The 19,924-nt window shown below is 46.3% G+C and overlaps 2 protein-coding genes across 2 annotated transcripts in view; both read left to right on the top strand.

Annotated features, from left to right (window-relative positions):
* LOC121557044 (zinc finger protein 271-like) overlaps positions 1 to 19,924 on the top strand; it is a 145,116-nt gene that overhangs the window by 116,978 nt on the left and 8,214 nt on the right. The window lies entirely within an intron of this gene.
* Positions 15,584 to 16,319, top strand: LOC121557046 (phosphate carrier protein, mitochondrial-like). The gene has a single exon (XM_041870930.2). It carries the CDS (start codon positions 15,659 to 15,661, stop codon positions 16,298 to 16,300), a length of 642 nt encoding a protein of 213 aa, XP_041726864.1. The 5' UTR covers positions 15,584 to 15,658; the 3' UTR covers positions 16,301 to 16,319.

The following is a 19,924-nucleotide window of genomic DNA, read 5'->3' as shown; positions in this document are numbered from 1 at the left end:
GTTTATTTTAAATGTATATAATTATATAATACTATTATATTGAGACATATATATTGTTATTTATCAGACGCTCTTATCCAGAGATGAAAAATGAGAAAAATGTTGTAAATTGATTTGCATTTTTAATGAGGGAAATAAGTATTTGACCCCTTTGCAAAACATTACTTAGTACTTGGTGGCAAAACCCTTGTTGGCAATCACAGAGGTCTGACGTTTCTTGTAGTTGGCCACCAGGTTTGCACACATCTCAGGAGGGATTTTGTCCCACTCCTCTTAGCAGATCTTCTCCAAGTCATTAAAGGTTTCGAGGCTGACGTTTGGCAACTCGAATCTTCAGCTCCCACCACAGATTTTCTATGGGATTAAGGTCTGGAGACTGGCTAGGCCACTCCAGGACCTTAATGTGCTTCTTCTTGAGCCACTCCTTTGTTGCCTTGGCTGTGTGCTTTGGGTCATTGTCATGCTGGAATACCCATCCACGACCCATTTTCAATGCCCTGGCTGAGGGAAGGAGGTTCTCACCCAAGATTTGACGGTACATGGCCCCGTCCATCGTCCCTTTGATGCGGTGAAGTTGAAAGATTACCACCTGTGATAGATTACCACCTGTGATAGATTACCACCTGTGATAGATTACCACCTGTGATAGATTACCACCTGTGATAGATTACCACCTGTGATAGATTACCACCTGTGATAGCGAAACATTACTCATTACTCGAGCCAAATAGTATCAAATACTTGTTCTCCCCACTCAATCAATTTTATTTTATATAGCCCTTCTTACATCAGCTAATATCTCGAAGTGCTGTACAGAAACCCAGCCTAAAACCCCAAACAGCTAGTAATGCAGGTGTAGAAGCACGGTGGCTAGGAAAAACTCCCTAGAAAGGCCAAAACCTAGGAAGAAACCTAGAGAGGAGCCAGGCTATGAGGGGTGGCCAGTCCTCTTCTGGCTGTGCCGGGTGGAGATTATAACAGAACCATGCCAAGATGTTCAAAAATGTTCATAAGTGACAAGCATGGTCAAATAATAATCAGGAATAAATCTCAGTTGGCTTTTCATAGCCGATCATTAAGAGTTGAAAACAGCAGGTCTGGGACAGGTAGGGGTTCCATAACCGCAGGCAGAACAGTTGAAACTGGAATAGCAGCAAGGCCAGGCGGACTGGGGACAGCAAGGAGTCACCACGGCCGGTAGTCCCGACGTATGGTCCTAGGGCTCAGGTCTCTCAGTTGGCTTTTCATAGCCGATCATTAAGAGTTGAAAACAGCAGGTCTGGGACAGGTAGGGGTTTCGTAACCGCAGGCAGAACAGTTGAAACTGGAATAGCAGCAAGGCCAGGCGGACTGGGGACAGCAAGGTGTCATCATGCCCGGTAGTCCTGACGTATGGTCCTAGGGCTCAGGTTCTCAGAGAGAAAGAGAGAACGGGCTGATTTCAAGGTTTTACTGTTAACCTATAAAGCGTTACATGGGCTTGCTCCTACCTATCTTTCCGAGTTGGTCCTGCCGTACATACCAATACGTACGCTACGGTCACAAGACGCAGGCCTCCTAATTGTCCCTAGAATTTCTAAGCAAACAGCGGGAGGCAGGGCTTTCTCCTATAGATCTCCATTTTTATGGAACAGTCTGCCTACCCATGTGAGAGACGCAGACTCGGTCTCAACCTTTAAGTCTTTACTGAAGACTTATCTCTTCAGTAGGTCATATGATTGAGTGTAGTCTGGCCCAGGAGTGTGAAGGTGAACGGAAAGGCTGGAGCAACGAACAGCCCTTGCTGTCTCTGCCAGGCCGGTTCCCCTCTCCACTGGGGTTCTCTGCCTCTAACCCTGTTGCAGGGGCTGAGTCACTGGCTTGCTGGTGCTCTTTCATGCCGTCCCTGGGAGGTGTGCGTCACTTGAGTGGGTTGAGTTACTGACGTGATCTTCCTGTCTGGGTTGGCGCCCCCCCTTGGTTTGTGCTGTGGTGGAGACCTCTGTGGGCTATACTCGGCCTTGTCTCAGGATTGTAAGTTGGTAGTTGGGGATATCCCTCTAGTGGTGCGGGGGCTGTGCTTTGGCGGAGTGGGTGGGGTTATATCCTTCCTGTTTGGCCCTGTCCGGGGTTTCTTCGGATGGGGCCACAGTGTCTCCGGGACCGCTCCTGTCTCAGCCTCCAGTATTTATGCTGCAGTAGTTTATGTGTCGGGGGGCTGGGGTTAGTTGGTTATACCTGGAGTACTTCTCCTGTCTTATCCAGTGTCCTGTGTGAATTTAAGTATGCTCTCTCTAATTCTCTCGTTCTCTCTTTCTCTCTGAGAACCTGAGCCCTAGGACCATACGTCAGGACTACCGGGCATGATGACACCTTGCTGTCCCCAGTCCGCCTGGCCTTGCTGCTATTCCAGTTTAAACTGTTCTGCCTGCGGCTACGAAACCCCTACCTGTCCCAGACCTGCTGTTTTCAACTCTTAATGATCGGCTATGAAAAGCCAACTGAGAGACCTGAGCCCTAGGACCATACGTCGGGACTACCGGCCGTGGTGACTCCTTGCTGTCCCCAGTCCGCCTGGCCTTGCTGCTATTCCAGTTTCAACTGTTCTGCCTGCGGTTATGGAACCCCTACCTGTCCCAGACCTGCTGTTTTCAACTCTTAATGATCGGCTATGAAAAGCCAACTGAGATTTATTCCTGATTATTATTTGACCATGCTTGTCACTTATGAACATTTTTGAACATCTTGGCATGGTTCTGTTATAATCTCCACCCGGCACAGCCAGAAGAGGACTGGCCACCCCTAATAGCCTGGTTCCTCTATAGGTTTCTTCCTAGGTTTTGGCCTTTCTAGGGAGTTTTTCCTAGCCACCGTGCTTCTACACCTGCATTACTAGCTGTTTGGGGTTTTAGGCTGGGTTTCTGTACAGCACTTCGAGATATTAGCTGATGTAAGAAGGGCTATATAAAATAAAATTGATTGATTGATTGATTGATTGAGAACGAGAGAATTAGAGAGAGCATACTTAAATTCACACAGGACACTGGATAAGACAGGAGAAGTACTCCAGGTATAACCAACTTACCCCAGCCCCCCGACACATAAACTACTGCAGCATAAATACTGGAGGCTGAGACAGGAGCGGTCCGGAGACACTGTGGCCCCATCCGAAGAAACCCCCGGACAGGGCCAAACAGGAAGGATATAACCCCACCCACTCTGCCAAAGCACAGCCCCCGCACCACTAGAGGGATATCCTCAACCACCAACTTACAATCCTGAGACAAGGCCGAGTATAGCCCACAGAGGTCTCCACCACAGCACAAACCAAGGGGGGGCGCCAACCCAGACAGGAAGATCACGTCAGTAACTCAACCCACTCAAGTGACGCACCCCTCCCAGGGACGGCATGAAAGAGCACCAGCAAGCCAGTGACTCAGCCCCTGCAACAGGGTTAGAGGCAGAGAACCCCAGTGGAGAGGGGAACCGGCCTGGCAGAGACAGCAAGGGCTGTTCGTTGCTCCAGAGCCTTTCCGTTCACCTTCACACTCCTGGGCCAGACTACACTCAATCATATGACCTACTGAAGAGATAAGTCTTCAGTAAAGACTTAAAGGTTGAGACCGAGTCTGCGTCTCTCACATGGGTAGGCAGACTGTTCCATAAAAATGGAGATCTATAGGAGAAAGCCCTGCCTCCCGCTGTTTGCTTAGAAATTCTAGGGACAATTAGGAGGCCTGCGTCTTGTGACCGTAGCGTACGTATTGGTATGTACGGCAGGACCAACTCGGAAAGATAGGTAGGAGCAAGCCCATGTAACGCTTTATAGGTTAACAGTAAAACCTTGAAATCAGCCCTTGATACTATTTGGCCCTCCAGCCAAATAGTATCAAATACTTGTTCTCCCCACTGTATATGCAGTTATCTTAGCCAGCCAGCTAACTTTAGCTATTTAGCCAACTAGCTATGTTATTTCTCCCCACTGTATATATATTGTTATTTAGCAGACGCTCTTATCCAGAGCGACTTACAGGAGCAATTAGGGTTAAGTGTCTTGCTCAAGGGCACATCGACAGATTTTTCACCTCTACTGTATTTTAGTCAATGCCACTCCTACACATTGCTCATCCTAATATTTATATATTTCTTAATTCCATTCTTTTACTTTTAGATTAGGTGTGTATTGTTGTGAATTGTTAGATACTACTGCACTGTTGGAGCTAGGAACGCAAGCGTTTCGCTACACCCGCAATAACATCTGCTAAATATGTGTACGTGACCAATACAATTTGATTTGATTTGAATTCACCTTTCAGCAGGACAATAATCTAAAACACACACGGACAAATCTACACTGGAGTTGCTTATCAACAAGACAGGGAATGTTCCTGAGTGGCAGAGTTACAGTTTGGACTTAAATCTGCTTGAAAATCTATGGCAAGACTTGAAAATGGTTGTCTAGCAACGATCAACATCCAATTTGATAGAACTTGAAGAATTCTGAAAATAATAATGGGTAAATGTTGCACAATCCAAGTGTGCAAAGCTCTTAGAGACTCACCCAGAGAGACTCACAGCTGTTATCTCTTCCAAAGGTGATTCTACCATGTATTGACTCAGCGTGGTGTGAATACTTAAATAAAAATTATTAACTACTATACTAAGTATATATTTAATTTAAGTATATTAATATATACTTAACATTTGTAAATGAGATATTTCAAAAATGTCTAAAAACATGTTTTCACTTTGTCCTTTTTTTATTTTATTTTATTTTTAATTTATTTATTTCACCTTCATTTAACCAGGTAAACCAGTTGAGAACAAGTTCTCATTTACAACTGCGACCTGGCCAAGATAAAGCAAAGCAGTGCGATAAAAACAACAACACAGAGTTACATATGGGGTAAGATAAAGGAATCCTTCTACCCCCCCCAATTGTAAAGTGGTTATCCCACTGGCTATAGGGTGAACGCACCAATTTGTGAGTCGCTCTGGCTAAGAGCGTCTGCTAAATGACGTTAATGTGCCCTTGAGCAAGGCACTTAACCCTAATTGCTCCTGTAAGTCGCTCTGGATAAGAGCGTCTGCTAAATGACTAAAATGTAAATGTAAATGTAATGGGTAAAACAAAACATAACGTCAAAAATACAACAGAAAATATATATACAGTGTGTGCAAATGTAGCAAGTTATGGAGGTAAGGCAATAAATAGGCTATAGTGCAAAATAATTACAATTAGTATTAACACTGGAATGATAGATGTGCAAGAGATGATGTGCAAATAGAGATACTGGGGTACAAATGAGCAAAATAAATAACAACATAGGGATGAGGTAGTTGGGCGGGCTAATTTCAGATGGGCTGTGTACAGGTGCAGTGATCGGTAAGGTGCTCTGACAACTGATGCTTAAAGTTAGTGAGGGAGATAAGAGTCTCCAGCTTCAGAGATTTTTGCATTTCATTCCAGTCATTGGCAGCAGAGAACTGGAAGGAATGGCGGCCAAAGGAGGTGTTGGCTTTGGGGATGACCAGAGAGATATACCTGCTGGAGCGCATACTACGGGTGGGTGCTGCTATTGTGACCAATGAGCTAAGATAAGGCGGAGATTTGCCTAGCAGTGATTTATAGATGGCCTGGAGCCAGTGGGTTTGGCGACGAATATGTAGTGAGGACCAGCCAACAAGAGCGTACAGGTCACAGTGGTGGGTAGTATATGGGGCTTTGGAGACAAAACGGATGGCACTGTGATAGACTACATCCAATTTGCTGAGTAGAGTGTTGGAGGCTATTTTGTAAATGACATCGCCGAAGTCAAGGATCGGTAGGATAGTCCGTTTTACGAGGGCACGTTTGGCAGCATGAGTGAAGGAGGCTTTTTTGCGAAATAGGAAACCGATTCTTGATTTAACTTTTGATTGGAGATTCTTAATGTGAGTCTGGAAGGAGAGTTTACAGTCTAACCAGACACCTAGGTATTTGTAGTTGTCCACATACTCTAGGTCAGACCCGTCGAGAGTAGTGATTCTAGTCGGGTGGGTGGGTGCAAGCAGCGTTCGGTTGAAGAGCATGCATTTAGATTTACGAGTGTTTAAGAGCAGTTGGAGGCTACAGAAGGAGTGTTGTATGGCATTGAAGCTCGTTTGGAGGTTTGTTAACACAGTGTCCAATGAAGGGCCAGATGTATACAAAATGGTGTCGTCTGCGTAGAGGTGGATCTGAGAGTCACCAGCAGCAAGAGCGACATCATTGATATACACAGAGAAAAGAGTCGGCCCAAGAATTGAACCCTGTGGCACCCCCATAGAGACTGCCATAGGTCCAGACAACAGGCCCTCCGATTTGACACATTGAACTCTATCTGAGAAGTAGTTGGTGAACCAGGCAAGGCAGTCATTTGAGAAACCAAGGCTATTTAGTCTGCCAATAAGAATGCGGTGGTTGACAGAGTCGAAAGCCTTGGCCAGGTCGATGAAGACGGCTGCACAGTACTGTCTATTATCGATCGCGGTTATAATATCGTTTAGGACCTTGAGCGTGGCTGAGGTGCACCCATGACCAGCTCGCAAACCGGATTGCATAGCGGAGAAGGTACGGTGTGATTCGAAATGGTCGGTGATCTGTTTGTTAACTTGGCTTTCCTTGTGTGTAGATGGGTGAATATTATAATTTTTTTCAATCCATTTTGAATTCAGGCTGTGACACAGCAAAATGTGGAATAAGTCAATGGGTATGAATACTTTCTGAAGACACCGTATAGAGTTATAGAGAGTGTTTGGAACCACCAAGACTCTTCTTAGAGACTCTTCCAGGCCAAACTCTGTGGAGTTGGTTGTCCTTCTGGAAGGTTCTCCCATCTCTGCAGCACTCCACCAATCAGGCCTTTATGGTAGAGTGGCCAGACGGAAGCCCCTCCTCAGTAAAAGCCACTCCTCAGCCCGCTTGGAGTTTGCCAAAAGGCACCTAAAGGACTCTCAGACCATGAATGCCAAGCCTCACGTCTGGAGGAAACCGGGCACCATCCCTACGGTGAAGCATGGTGGTGGCAGCATCATGCTGTGTGGATGTTTTTCAGCGGCAGGGACTGGGAGACTAGTCAGGATCGAGGGAAAGATTAACAGAGCAAAGTACAGAGAGATCCTTGATGAAACCTGCTCCAGGGTGCTCAGGACCTCAGACTCGGTCGAAGGTTCACCTTCCAACAGGACAACGACCCTAAGCACACAGCCAAGACAACGCAGGAGTGGCTTCAGGACAAGTCTCTGAATAACCTTGAGTGGCCCAGCCAGAGCCCGGACTTGAACCCGATCGAACATCTCTGGAGAGACTTGAAAAGAGCTGTGCAGCGACGCTCCCCATCCAACCTGACAGAGCTTGAGAGGATCTTCATTGAAGAATGGGAGAAACTCAACAGTAGACACAACATTAGTAGGCTTGATTACCAACAATGACAAGACAGCCTACAGGGAGGAGGTGAGGGCTCTAAGAGTGTGGTGCCAGGAAAATAACCTCTCACTCAACGTCAACAAAACAAAGGAGATGATCGTGGACTTCAGGAAACAGCAGAGGGTGCACCCCCGTGTCCACATCGACTGGACCGCAGTGGAGAAGGTGAAAAAGATTCAAGTTCCTTGGTGTACACATCACTGACAAACTGAAATGGACGACCCACACAGACAGTGTGGTGAAGAAGGCGCAACAGAGCCTCTCCAACCTGCCAGGTCAGATCACCAAGGACATCAACCACCCGAGCCACTGCCTGTTCACCCTGCTATCATCCAGAAGGCCAGGTCAGATAACCAAGGACATCAACCACCCGAGCCACTGCTGTTCACCCTGCTATCATCCAGAAGGCCAGGTCAGATCACCAAGGACATCAACCACCCGAGCCACTGCCTGTTCCCCCTGCTATCATCCAGAAGGCCAGGTCAGATCACCAAGGACATCAACCACCCGAGCCACTGCCTGTTCACCCTGCTATCATCCAGAAGGCCAGGTCAGATCACCAAGGACATCAACCACCCGAGCCACTGCCTGTTCACCCTGCTATCATCCAGAAGGCCAGGTCAGATAACCAAGGACATCAACCACCCGAGCCACTGCCTGTTCACCCTGCTATCATCCAGAAGGCCAGGTCAGATAACCAAGGACATCAACCACCCGAGCCACTGCCTGTTCACCCTGCTATCATCCAGAAGGCCAGGTCAGATAACCAAGGACATCAACCACCCGAGCCACTGCCTGTTCACCCCGCTATCATCCAGAAGGCCAGGTCAGATAACCAAGGACATCAACCACACGAGCCACTGCCTGTTCCCCCTGCTATCATCCAGAAGGCCAGGTCAGATAACCAAGGACATCAACCAGCCGAGCCACTGCCTGTTCACCCTGCTATCATCCAGAAGGCCAGGTCAGATAACCAAGGACATCAACCACCCGAGCCACTGCCTGTTCACCCTGCTATCATCCAGAAGGCCAGGTCAGATAACCAAGGACATCAACCAGCCGAGCCACTGCCTGTTCCCCCTGCTATCATCCAGAAGGCCAGGTCAGATAACCAAGGACATCAACCACCCGAGCCACTGCCTGTTCACCCTGCTATCATCCAGAAGGCCAGGTCAGATAACCAAGGACATCAACCACCCGAGCCACTGCCTGTTCACCCTGCTATCATCCAGAAGGCCAGGTCAGATAACCAAGGACATCAACCACCCGAGCCACTGCCTGTTCACCCTGCTATCATCCAGAAGGCCAGGTCAGATAACCAAGGACATCAACCACCCGAGCCACTGCCTGTTCACCCTGCTATCATCCAGAAGGCCAGGTCAGATAACCAAGGACATCAACCACCCGAGCCACTGCCTGTTCACCCTGCTATCATCCAGAAGGCCAGGTCAGATAACCAAGGACATCAACCACCCGAGCCACTGCCTGTTCACCCCGCTATCATCCAGAAGGCCAGGTCAGATAACCAAGGACATCAACCACCCGAGCCACTGCCTGTTCACCCTGCTATCATCCAGAAGGCCAGGTCAGATAACCAAGGACATCAACCACCCGAGCCACTGCCTGTTCACCCTGCTATCATCCAGAAGGCCAGGTCAGATAACCAAGGACATCAACCAGCCGAGCCACTGCCTGTTCCCCCTGCTATCATCCAGAAGGCCATGTCAGATAACCAAGGACATCAACCACCCGAGCCACTGCCTGTTCACCCTGCTATCATCCAGAAGGCCAGGTCAGATAACCAAGGACATCAACCACCCGAGCCACTGCCTGTTCACCCTGCTATCATCCAGAAGGCCAGGTCAGATAACCAAGGACATCAACCACCCGAGCCACTGCCTGTTCACCCTGCTATCATCCAGAAGGCCAGGTCAGATCACCAAGGACATCAACCACCCGAGCCACTGCCTGTTCACCCCGCTATCATCCAGAAGGCCAGGTCAGATAACCAAGGACATCAACCACCCGAGCCACTGCCTGTTCCCCTGCTATCATCCAGAAGGCCAGGTCAGATAACCAAGGACATCAACCAGCCGAGCCACTGCCTGTTCCCCCTGCTATCATCCAGAAGGCCAGGTCAGATCACCAAGGATATCAACCACCCGAGCCACTGCCTGTTCACCCCGCTATCATCCAGAAGGCCAGGTCAGATAACCAAGGACATCAACCACCCGAGCCACTGCCTGTTCCCCCTGCTATCATCCAGAAGGCCAGGTCAGATAACCAAGGACATCAACCAGCCGAGCCACTGCCTGTTCACCCTGCTATCATCCAGAAGGCCAGGTCAGTATCACCAAGGACATCAACCAGCCGAGCCACTGCCTGTTCACCCTGCTATCATCCAGAAGGCCAGGTCAGTACAGGTGCATGAAAGCTGGGACCGAGAGACTGAAAAACAGCTTCGATCTCAAGGCCATCAGACTGTTAAATAGCCATCACTAGCACATTAGAGGCTGCTGCCTATAGACAGAGACTATAAATCACTGGCCACTTTAAGAAATGGAACACTAGCCACTTTAATAATGTTTACATATCTTGCATTACTCATCTCATATGTATATACTGTATTCTATACTATTCTACGGTATCTTAGTCACTTTAATAATGTTTACATATCTTGCATTACTCATCTCATATGTATATACTGTATTCTATACTATTCTACGGTATCTTAGTCACTTTAATAATGTTTACATATCTTGCATTACTCATCTCATATGTATATACTGCATTCTATACTATTCTACGGTATCTTAGTCACTTTAATAATGTTTACATATCTTGCATTACTCATCTCATATGTATATACTGTATTCTGTACTATTCTACAGTATCTTAGTCACTTTAATAATGTTTACATATCTTGCATTACTCATCTCATATGTATATACTGTATTCTATACTATTCTACTGTATCTTAGTCACTTTAATAATGTTTACATATCTTGCATTACTCATCTCATATGTATATACTCTATTCTATACTATTCTACTGTACCTTAGTCCATGCCGCTCTGTCATTGCTCGTCCATATATGTATTTATATATTCTTAATTCATTGCTTACTAGTTTTGTGTGTATTGGGTATATGTTGTGGAATGGTTAGATATGACTTGTTAGATATTACTGCACTGTCGGAGCTAGAAGCACAAGCATTTCACTACACCCACAATAACATTACTGCACCGGTACCCCCCCTGTATATATAGCCTCCCTACTGTTATCACACGCTATAACATCTGCTAAACACATGTTGTTACCAATAACATTACTGTACCGGTACCCCCCTGTATATATATAGCCTCCCTACTGTTATCACCCGCTATAACATCTGCTAAACACATGTTGTTACCAATAACATTACTGCACCGGTACCCCCCCTGTATATATAGCCTCCCTACTGTCCTTGGCGATGGGAAGCCCGGACCTGACACAGGCTTCAAACAGCCTCACCGCCCTGGATCCAGAGTTTCTGGTACCTTCATCCCTGGGGTCACCGCCCTGGATCCAGAGTTTCTGGTACCTTCATCCCTGGGATCACCGCCCTGGATCCAGAGTTTTCTGGTGACTTCATCCCTGGGGTCACCGCCCTGGATCCAGAGTTTGTGGTGACTTCATCCCTGGGGTCACCGCCCTGGATCCAGAGTTTGTGGTGCCCATCCATCTGTTGGGTTGGTAGGATGTGGAAAGACCCACCACATTGGTTAGTATTGACTGTAGTGGACACATCTGTTGGGTTGGTAAGATGTGGAAAGAAGTAGGTTTTAAATTCATACTTATTACGAATCTGCACTAGTTTGAAAATACTATTATTATTTAATGAAAAAATATCACTTTTTGTCTGGAAATAAAATAAACGTTTCTCTCAACTTCGTTACCCACTCCAGTCAGCAGATGGCGATGTGGGACTTTAAGGCTATGCTGCTAGTGTGACGTATAATCTAGTGGACGGAACGTTTCTTCAACAACGACGAGTCAGCCACCTCGAGAGTTTGCTAGCCAACATGGTCGAAACGTTCAAGCTGATCAGACTGTTTCAGTGTATATTTGCCTCTGAATTTTAAACATACTAATGTCTTATAACTAGTTTCCGCATTTAATGTCATATTTACGTTTAGTCAGGTAACGGTAGCTGGCTTCATAAATTAGCCTATCACTAGTCTAGTCGCTAACTTGCTAGCTAGCTAACATCGCCGACCATGAGCTCGCCAAGCTACTCTCCTCCTGCTAAAGAAGAGGAGGTCTGCTGGACGGAGAAAGAAGCTCTAGTGAAAGAAGAGGAGGATGTTACAATACAAAAACAAGTAGAGGGTGAAGCTGTTACCGTGAAAGAAGAAGAGAAAGACGTTACAGTGAAAGAAGAGGAGAAAGAGGGTCGGTGGCTGAACGTTGTCGTGAAAGAGGAGGAGGAAGAGGAGGACGTTACAGTAACAAAAGAAGAGGAGGGTGGTGAGACTGTTACAGTGAAAGATGAAGAGAATAAAGACGAGGCTTTTTTTGGAGTGAAGGAGGGAGAGGTAACTGTCACGTTGAAGGAGGAGGGGGAAGAAGAAGAGGAGGAGGAGGGGGAAGAAGAGGAAGAGGGGGAGGAGGAGGGGGAAGAAGAGGAGGAGGAGGAGGAGGGGGAAGAAGAGGAGGAGGGGGAAGAAGAAGAAGAGGAGGAGGAGGAGGGGGAAGAAGAGGAGGAGGAGGAGACGGAAGATCTGATTAACAACAGTAAGTAACGTTACTGTCTTGGAAGGAGCAGTTGTTGAACGGATGCGTGTTTTTTTTTAAATGATGTTCTGAGCTTAAATATGTCGTTTTTTTAATGTAGGAATTGATAAAGCTACTCTGTAAGATGTGTATACCATCAACAAGCTGGCCAACAACAAAACGTTATTTGCACAACTTAAATGTCTCATAGACTTGCCCTCATCAATACTGCAAATCCATTGTACTACTTTGGAGGGGGATTCCTAGCCCAATATTGACTGCGGTCAAGTGATGCGACACTCGCAAAACGCGGTCAAGCCATCTGCTCTTCAGTTTCTTCCTGAATTTGCGTGCGCGAATACACTTTACAGAAATTGCGTTTTTCCGGTAGGGAAATTGAGTTGGATGGACTCTAATTCACAGAAAAAGTCGAGACGATAGCTACAAATCATTCCAAACAAACCGTTTGAAACACAATTGATTCAATCTTCCATAATAAAAATTATACCAAGTCATTTATTTTCATATTTCGCGTGATAAAAAATGACTTTGTCATGGGTAGAGTGCGGCTGCAGTATCCTATCAGGGTGCTGTTTAAGCAAATGTTAAATAGTTAAAGCAAAATGTGTTTACAGTCATGACATACACTATATATACAAAAGTATGTGGACACCCCTTGAAATTAGTGGATTCGGCTATTTCAGCCACACCTGTTGCTGACAGGTGTATAAAATCGAGCACACCGCCATGCAATCTCCATAGACAAACATTGGCAGTAGAATGACCCTTACTGAAGAGCTCAGTGTCTTTCAACGTGGCACCGTCATAGGATGCCACCTTTCCAACTAGTCAGTACGTCAAAGTTCTGCCCCTGCTAGAGCTGACCCCGGTCAACTGGAAGTGCTGTTATTGTGAAGTGGAAACATCTAGAAGCAACAACGGCTCAGCCGCGAAGTAGTAGGCCACACAAGCTCACAGAACGGGACCCGCTGAAGCGCGTAGCGAGTGGAAATCCTCGGTCCTCGGTTGCAACACTCACTACCGGGTTCAAAACTGCCTCTTGAAGCAACGTCAGCACGAGCTGTTCGTCGGGATCTTCATGAAATGGGGTTTCCACGGCCGATCAGCCGCACACAAGCCTAAGGTCACCATGTGCAATGCCAAGCGTCGGCTGGAGTGGTGTAAACGCTACAGCATACAGTGACATTCTAGACATTTTGTGCTTCCAACTTTGTGGCAACAATTTTGGGAAGGCCTTTTCCTGTTTCAGCATGACAACGCCCCGTGCACAAATCTAGGTCCATACAGAAATGGTTTGACGAGATCGGTGTGGAAGAACTTGACTGGCCTGCACAGAGCCCTGACCTCAACCCCATCGAACACCTTTGGGATGAATTGGAACGCTGACTGCGAGCCAGGCCTAATCGCCCAACATCAGTGCCCCGACCTCACTAATGCTCTTGTGGCTGAAAGGAAGCAAGTCCCCCGCAGCAATGTTCCAACATCTAGTGGAAAGCCTTCCCAGAAGAATGGAGGCTGTTATAGCAGCAAAGGGGGGATCAACTCCATATTAATGCCCATGATTTTGGAGTGAGATGTTTTGGACGAGCAGGTGTCCACATACTTCTGGTCCTACTACTACTACTACTACTAGCAGGTGTCCACATACTGTTGGTCATGTAGTGTAGCTACTACTACTACTAGCAGGTGTCCACATACTGTTGGTCATGTAGTGTAGCTACTACTACTACTAGCAGGTGTCCACATACTGTTGGTCATGTAGTGTAGCTACTACTACTACTACTAGCAGGTGTCCACATACTGTTGGTCATGTAGTGTAGCTACTACTACTACTACAACTACTACTACTACTAGCAGGTGTCCACATACTGTTGGTCATGTAGTGTAGCTACTACTACTACTACTACTACTACTACTACTACTACTACTAGCAGGTGTCCACATCCTGTTGGTCATGTAGTGTAGCTACTACTAGCAGGTGTCCACATACTGTTGGTCATGTAGTGTAGCTACTACTACTACTACTAGCAGGTGTCCACATACTGTTGGTCATGTAGTGTAGCTACTACTACTACTAGCAGGTGTCCACATACTGTTGGTCATGTAGTGTAGCTACTACTACTACTACTACTACAAGCAGGTGTCCACATCCTGTTGGTCATGTAGTGTAGCTACTACTACTACTACTAGCAGGTGTTGGGTCTTGTAGTGTAGCTACTACTACTAGCAGGTGTCCACATACTGTTGGTCATGTAGTGTAGCTACTACTACTACTAGCAGGTGTCCACATACTGTTGGTCATGTAGTGTAGCTACTACTACTACTAGCAGGTGTCCACATACTGTTGGTCATGTAGTGTAGCTACTACTACTACTACTACTACTAGCAGGTGTCCACATACTTCTGGTCCTACTACTACTACGACTACTACTAGCAGGTGTCCACATACTGTTGGTCATGTAGTGTAGCTACTACTACTACTAGCAGGTGTCCACATACTGTTGGTCATGTAGTGTAGCTACTACTACTACTACTACTAGCAGGTGTCCACATACTGTTGGTCATGTAGTGTAGCTACTACTACTACTACTACTACTACTACTACTACTACTACTAGCAGGTGTCCACATACTGTTGGTCATGTAGTGTAGCTACTACTACTACTACTACTACTACTACTACTACTACTACTAGCAGGTGTCCACATACTGTTGGTCATGTAGTGTAGCTACTACTACTACTACTAGCAGGTGTCCACATACTGTTGGTCATGTAGTGTAGCTACTACTACTACTACTACTACTACTACTACTATAAGCAGGTGTCCACATACAGTGGGGAAAAAAAGTATTTAGTCAGCCACCAATTGTGCAAGTTCTCCACTTAAAAAGATGAGAGAGGCCTGTAATTTTCATCATAGGTACACGTCAACTATGACAGACAAAATGAGAAAACCAAAATCCAGAAAATCACATTGTAGGATTTTTCATGAATTTATTTGCAAATTATGGTGGAAAATAAGTATTTGGTCAATAACAAAAGTTGCTCAATACTTTGTTATATACCCTTTGTTGGCAATGACACAGGTCAAACGTTTTCTGTAAGTCTTCACAAGGTTTTCACACACTGTTGCTGGTATTTTGGCCCATTCCTCCATGCAGATCTCCTCTAGAGCAGTGATGTTTTGGGGCTGTCACTGGGCAACACAGACTTTCAACTCCCTTCAAAGATTTTCTATGGGGTTGAGATCTGGAGACTGGCTAGGCCACTCCAGGACCTTGAAATGCTTCTTACGAAGCTACTCCTTCGTTGCCCAGGCGGTGTGTTTGGGATCATTGTCATGCTGAAAGACCCAGCCACGTTTCATCTTCAATGCCCTTGCTCTACGATTCACCGGTGGTGAAGGACGGCGGCGCCATTTTGCGACTGAAAGCCTGGAACCACCCTTAAGGAACAATGTACCCCAACGCGTTGACACAGTTGGCGCGGGCGAACCCCTTCAGCGCGCCCCTGTTCACTCTACAAAAAGCCGAGGAGCCATCACAAAGCCTTGCTGCCGAACATGGACCAAGCAAACGCACATTGGCTGCCGCTGCAGTGGCCGATTCTGATGTTAGCTGCGAGTTTGGCTCTAGGAAATACTATGCCTTGTGCGGCTTCGGCGGCATCCTCAGCTGCGGGATCACACACACGGCGGTCGTTCCCCTTGACCTGGTCAAGTGCCGTCTGCAGGTGGACCCAGACAAGTACAAGAGCATCTTCAAGGGTTTCTCCATCACCATTAAGGAGGACGGCATGAGAGGGCTGGCTAAGGGCTGGGCTCCCACCTTCATTGGTTACTCCATGCAGGGTCTCTGCAAGTTTGGCTTCTATGAGGTGTTCAAGATCACCTACAGCGACATGATCGGAGAGGAAAACACCTACCTGTGGAGGACCTCTCTCTACCTGGCTGCGTCTGCCAGTGCGGAGTTCTTCGCTGACATCGCCCTGGCCCCCATGGAGGCGTGTAAAGTGCGTATCCAGACGCAGCCTGGCTACGCTAACAACCTCAGACAGTGTGCCCCCAAGATGTTCGCCGAGGAGGGACTCTGGGCGTGAGTACCCTACTGAATCAGCCGGTCACATTTAGCCACCTCTGTCTTAGCCCTAACCCTTCTATGTTTGTATATCTGAAGAGTCTGGATTGGTGTAGTCAGTGACGTGCTGGTGCTCTTTCACCATATTGCTTCTACCTTACAGATCTGCAACCATCAAAGGGCTAGGGCCGAGGGGGGGGGAACACATTGTAAGTCGCTCTGGATAAGAGCGTCTGCTAAATGATGTAAATGTAAATGTAAATGTCTGATGGAAGGAGGTTTTCACTCAAAATCTCACGATACATGGCCCCATTCATTCTTTCCTTTACACGGATCAGTCGTCCTGGTCCCTTTGCAGAAAAACATCCCCAAAGCATGATGTTCCCACCCCCATGCTTCACAGTAGGTATGGTGTTCTTTGGATGCAACTCAGCATTCTTTGTCCTCCAAACACGACGAGTTGAGTTTTTACCAAAAAGTTCTATTTTGGTTTCATCTCACCATATGACATTGTCCCAATCCTCTTCTGGATCATCCAAATGCACTCTAGCAAACTTCAGACGGGCCTGGACATGTACTGGCTTAAGCAGGGGGACACGTCTGGCACTGCAGGATTTGAGTCCTTGGCGGCGTAGTGTGTTACTGATGGAGGCTTTGTTACTTTGGTCCCAGCTCTCTGCAGGTCATTCACTTCGTCCCCCTGTGTGGTTCTGGGATTTTTGCTCACCGTTCTTGTGATCATTTTGACCCCACGGGGTGAGATCTTGCGTGGAGCCCCAGATCGAGGGAGATTATCAGTGGTCTTGTATGTCTTCCATTTCCTAATAATTGCTCCCACAGTTGATTTCTTCAAACCAAGCTGCTTACCTATTGCAGATTCAGTCTTCCCAGCCTGGTGCAGGTCTACAATTTTGTTTCTGGTGTCCTTTGACAGCTCTTTGGTCTTGGCCATAGTGGAGTTTGGAGTGTGACTGTTTGAGGTTGTGGACAGGTGTCTTTTATACTGATAACAAGTTCAAACGGGTGCCAATAATACAGGTAACGAGTGGAGGACAGAGGAGCCTCTTAAAGAAGAAGTTACAGGTCTGTGAGAGCCAGAAATCTTGCTTGTTTGTATGTGACCAAATACTTATTTTCCACCATAATTTGCAAATAAATTCATTAAAAATCCTACAATGTGATTTTCTGGATTTTTTTTCCTCATTTTGTCTGTCATAGTTGACGTGTACCTATGATGAAAATTACAGGCCTCTCTCATCTTTTTAAGTGGGAGAACTTGCACAATTGGTGGCTGACTAAATACTTTTTTCCCCCACTGTACTGTTGGCCATGTAGTATAGCTACTACTACTACGAGCAGGTGTCCACATACTTCTGGTCATGTAGTGTACTTCTGGTGTATCTACTGTAGCCTAAAGTTACTTTATAATTCTCTCACTGAAATAAATGTATTTCCTGTTACCAAGTCATTTACGGTTTCTATGCCTTTTAGTTTTCCTTGTGGACCAATTTATCAGTGATTTCTGAAATGCTTTCCATGGATTGTTCCATAAGGTTGTGTTTTTAGGGATTAATATTGATTCTTGTAGAATATGTTTCATTTTCTTTCTATATTTTTTAAAAGTGTTCTTAGCTATGAAGTTGTTAATGTTCTTAGATTTATCCTTTTGAAAATTGATACGTAAAAGTATTCTGTGGATGAGCACATCTTCAATATGTACCCACTGTTCCTCTTTAGTGCATTTTAACTATATGTCGCAAGTAAAAGCCTTGGGTGGTGAGTTGATACAATTCCAAGTCTTTTAGGTTAAAACCACCCTCAGATACTCACGAGTGGCGCAGCGGTCTAAGGCACTGCATCGCAGTGCTTGAGGTGCCACTACAGACCCGGGTTCGATCCCAGGCGGTGTCACAACCGGCCGTGACCAGGAGACCCCACGGGGGTCATGAAAAAAAGTATTTGATCCCCTGCTGATTTTGTACATTTGCCCACTGACAAAGACATGATCAGTCTATAATTTTAATGGTAGGTTTATTTGAACAGTGAGAGACAGAATAACAACAAAATCCAGAAAAATGCATGTAAAAAATGTCATAAATTGATTTGCATTTTAATGAGGGAAATAATGATTTGACCCCTCTGCAAAACATGACTTAGTACTTGGTGGCAAAACCCTTGTTGGCAATCACAGAGGTCAGACGTTTCTTGTAGTTGGCCACCAGTTTTGCACACATCTCAGGAGGGATTTTGTCCCACTCCTCTTTGCAGATCTTCTCCAAGTCATTAAGGTTTCGAGGCTGACGTTTGGCAACTCAAACCTTCAGCTCCCTCCACAGATTTTCTATGGGATTAAGGTCTGGAGACTGGCTAGGCCACTCCAGGTCCTTAATGTGCTTCTTCTTGAGCCACTCCTTTGTTGCCTTGACTGTGTGTTCTGGGTCATTGTCATGCTGGAATACCCATCCACGAACCATTTTCAATGCCCTGGCTGAGGGAAGGAGGTTCTCACCCAAGATTTGACAGTACATGGCCCCGTCCATCGTCCCTTTGATGCGGTGAAGTTGTCCTGTCCCCTTAGCAGAAAAACACCCCCAAAGCATAATGTTTCCACCTCCATGTTTGACGGTGGGGATGGTGTTCTTGGGGTCATAGGTAGCATTCCTCCTCCTCCAAACACGGCGAGTTGAGTTGATCCCAATGAGCTCCATTTTCGTCTCATCTGACCACAACACTTTCACCCAGTTCTCCTCTGAATCATTCAGATGTTCATTGGCAAACTTCAGACGGGCCTGTATATGTGCTTTCTTGAGCAGGGGGACCTTGCGGGCGCTGCAGGATTTCAGTCCATCATGGCGTAGTGTGTTACCAATTGTTTTCTTGGTGACTATGGTCCCAGCTGCCTTGAGATCATTGACAAGAACTTAACCATTTAATTTCATATTTACGGTGTTGTTGTTATTGGTCAGCTAGCTGGCTGGTTAAGTTAGCACTAGCCTAGCTAGCTAACATCCCCGACCATGAGTTCACTAAGCTACTCTCCTCCTGCTAAAGAAGAGGAGGTCTGCTGGACGGAGAAAGAAGCTCTAGTGAAAGAGGAGGAGGAAGAGGAGGATGTTACAATACAAAAACAAGTAGAGGGTGAAGCTGTTACCGTGAAAGAAGAAGAGAAAGATGTTACAGTGAAAGAAGAGGAAGACGCGTTCAGAGTGAAAGAGGAGGAGGATGTTACAGTGAAAGAAGAGGAAGACGCGTTCAGAGTGAAAGAGGAGGAGGATGTTACAGTGAAAGAAGAGGAGGAAGCAGTCTTTGGAGTGAAAGAGGAGGAGGAGGAGATGACTGTCACATCGAAAAAGGAGGAGGAAGAAGAGGAGGAAACTGGATATCTGGTTCCGGTTTCCCAAAGGCATCTTAAGGCATCCAATGATTCTAATGATGAACTTAGCAGTAAGATGCTTTTGAGAAACCGGGCCCTGATTAACACTAGTAAGTACTGTCTTAAAAACAGAGGCACAAACTCTGCAGTTGTTGAACTGATGTGTGGTGTTAAAGGGGAAATCTGCAGTTGCTACATCCATATTTGGACTTTTATATTATTTATATATATCCATTGATTCTTGAAGAATATAACACATGCCTCATGAGCTTA

Source organism: Coregonus clupeaformis, unplaced genomic scaffold (genome assembly GCF_020615455.1).
Source record: "Coregonus clupeaformis isolate EN_2021a unplaced genomic scaffold, ASM2061545v1 scaf0078, whole genome shotgun sequence".
NCBI lineage: Eukaryota > Metazoa > Chordata > Actinopteri > Salmoniformes > Salmonidae > Coregonus > Coregonus clupeaformis.
Note: the sequence above shows the minus strand (reverse complement) of the source record. Positions and strands in the feature narration are given on the sequence as shown.

Bases quoted from the DNA above. Each gene is read 5' to 3' on its own strand.
- LOC121557046 (XM_041870930.2), top strand. From the start codon at position 15,659: ATGTACCCCAACGCGTTGACACAGTTGGCGCGGGCGAACCCCTTCAGC.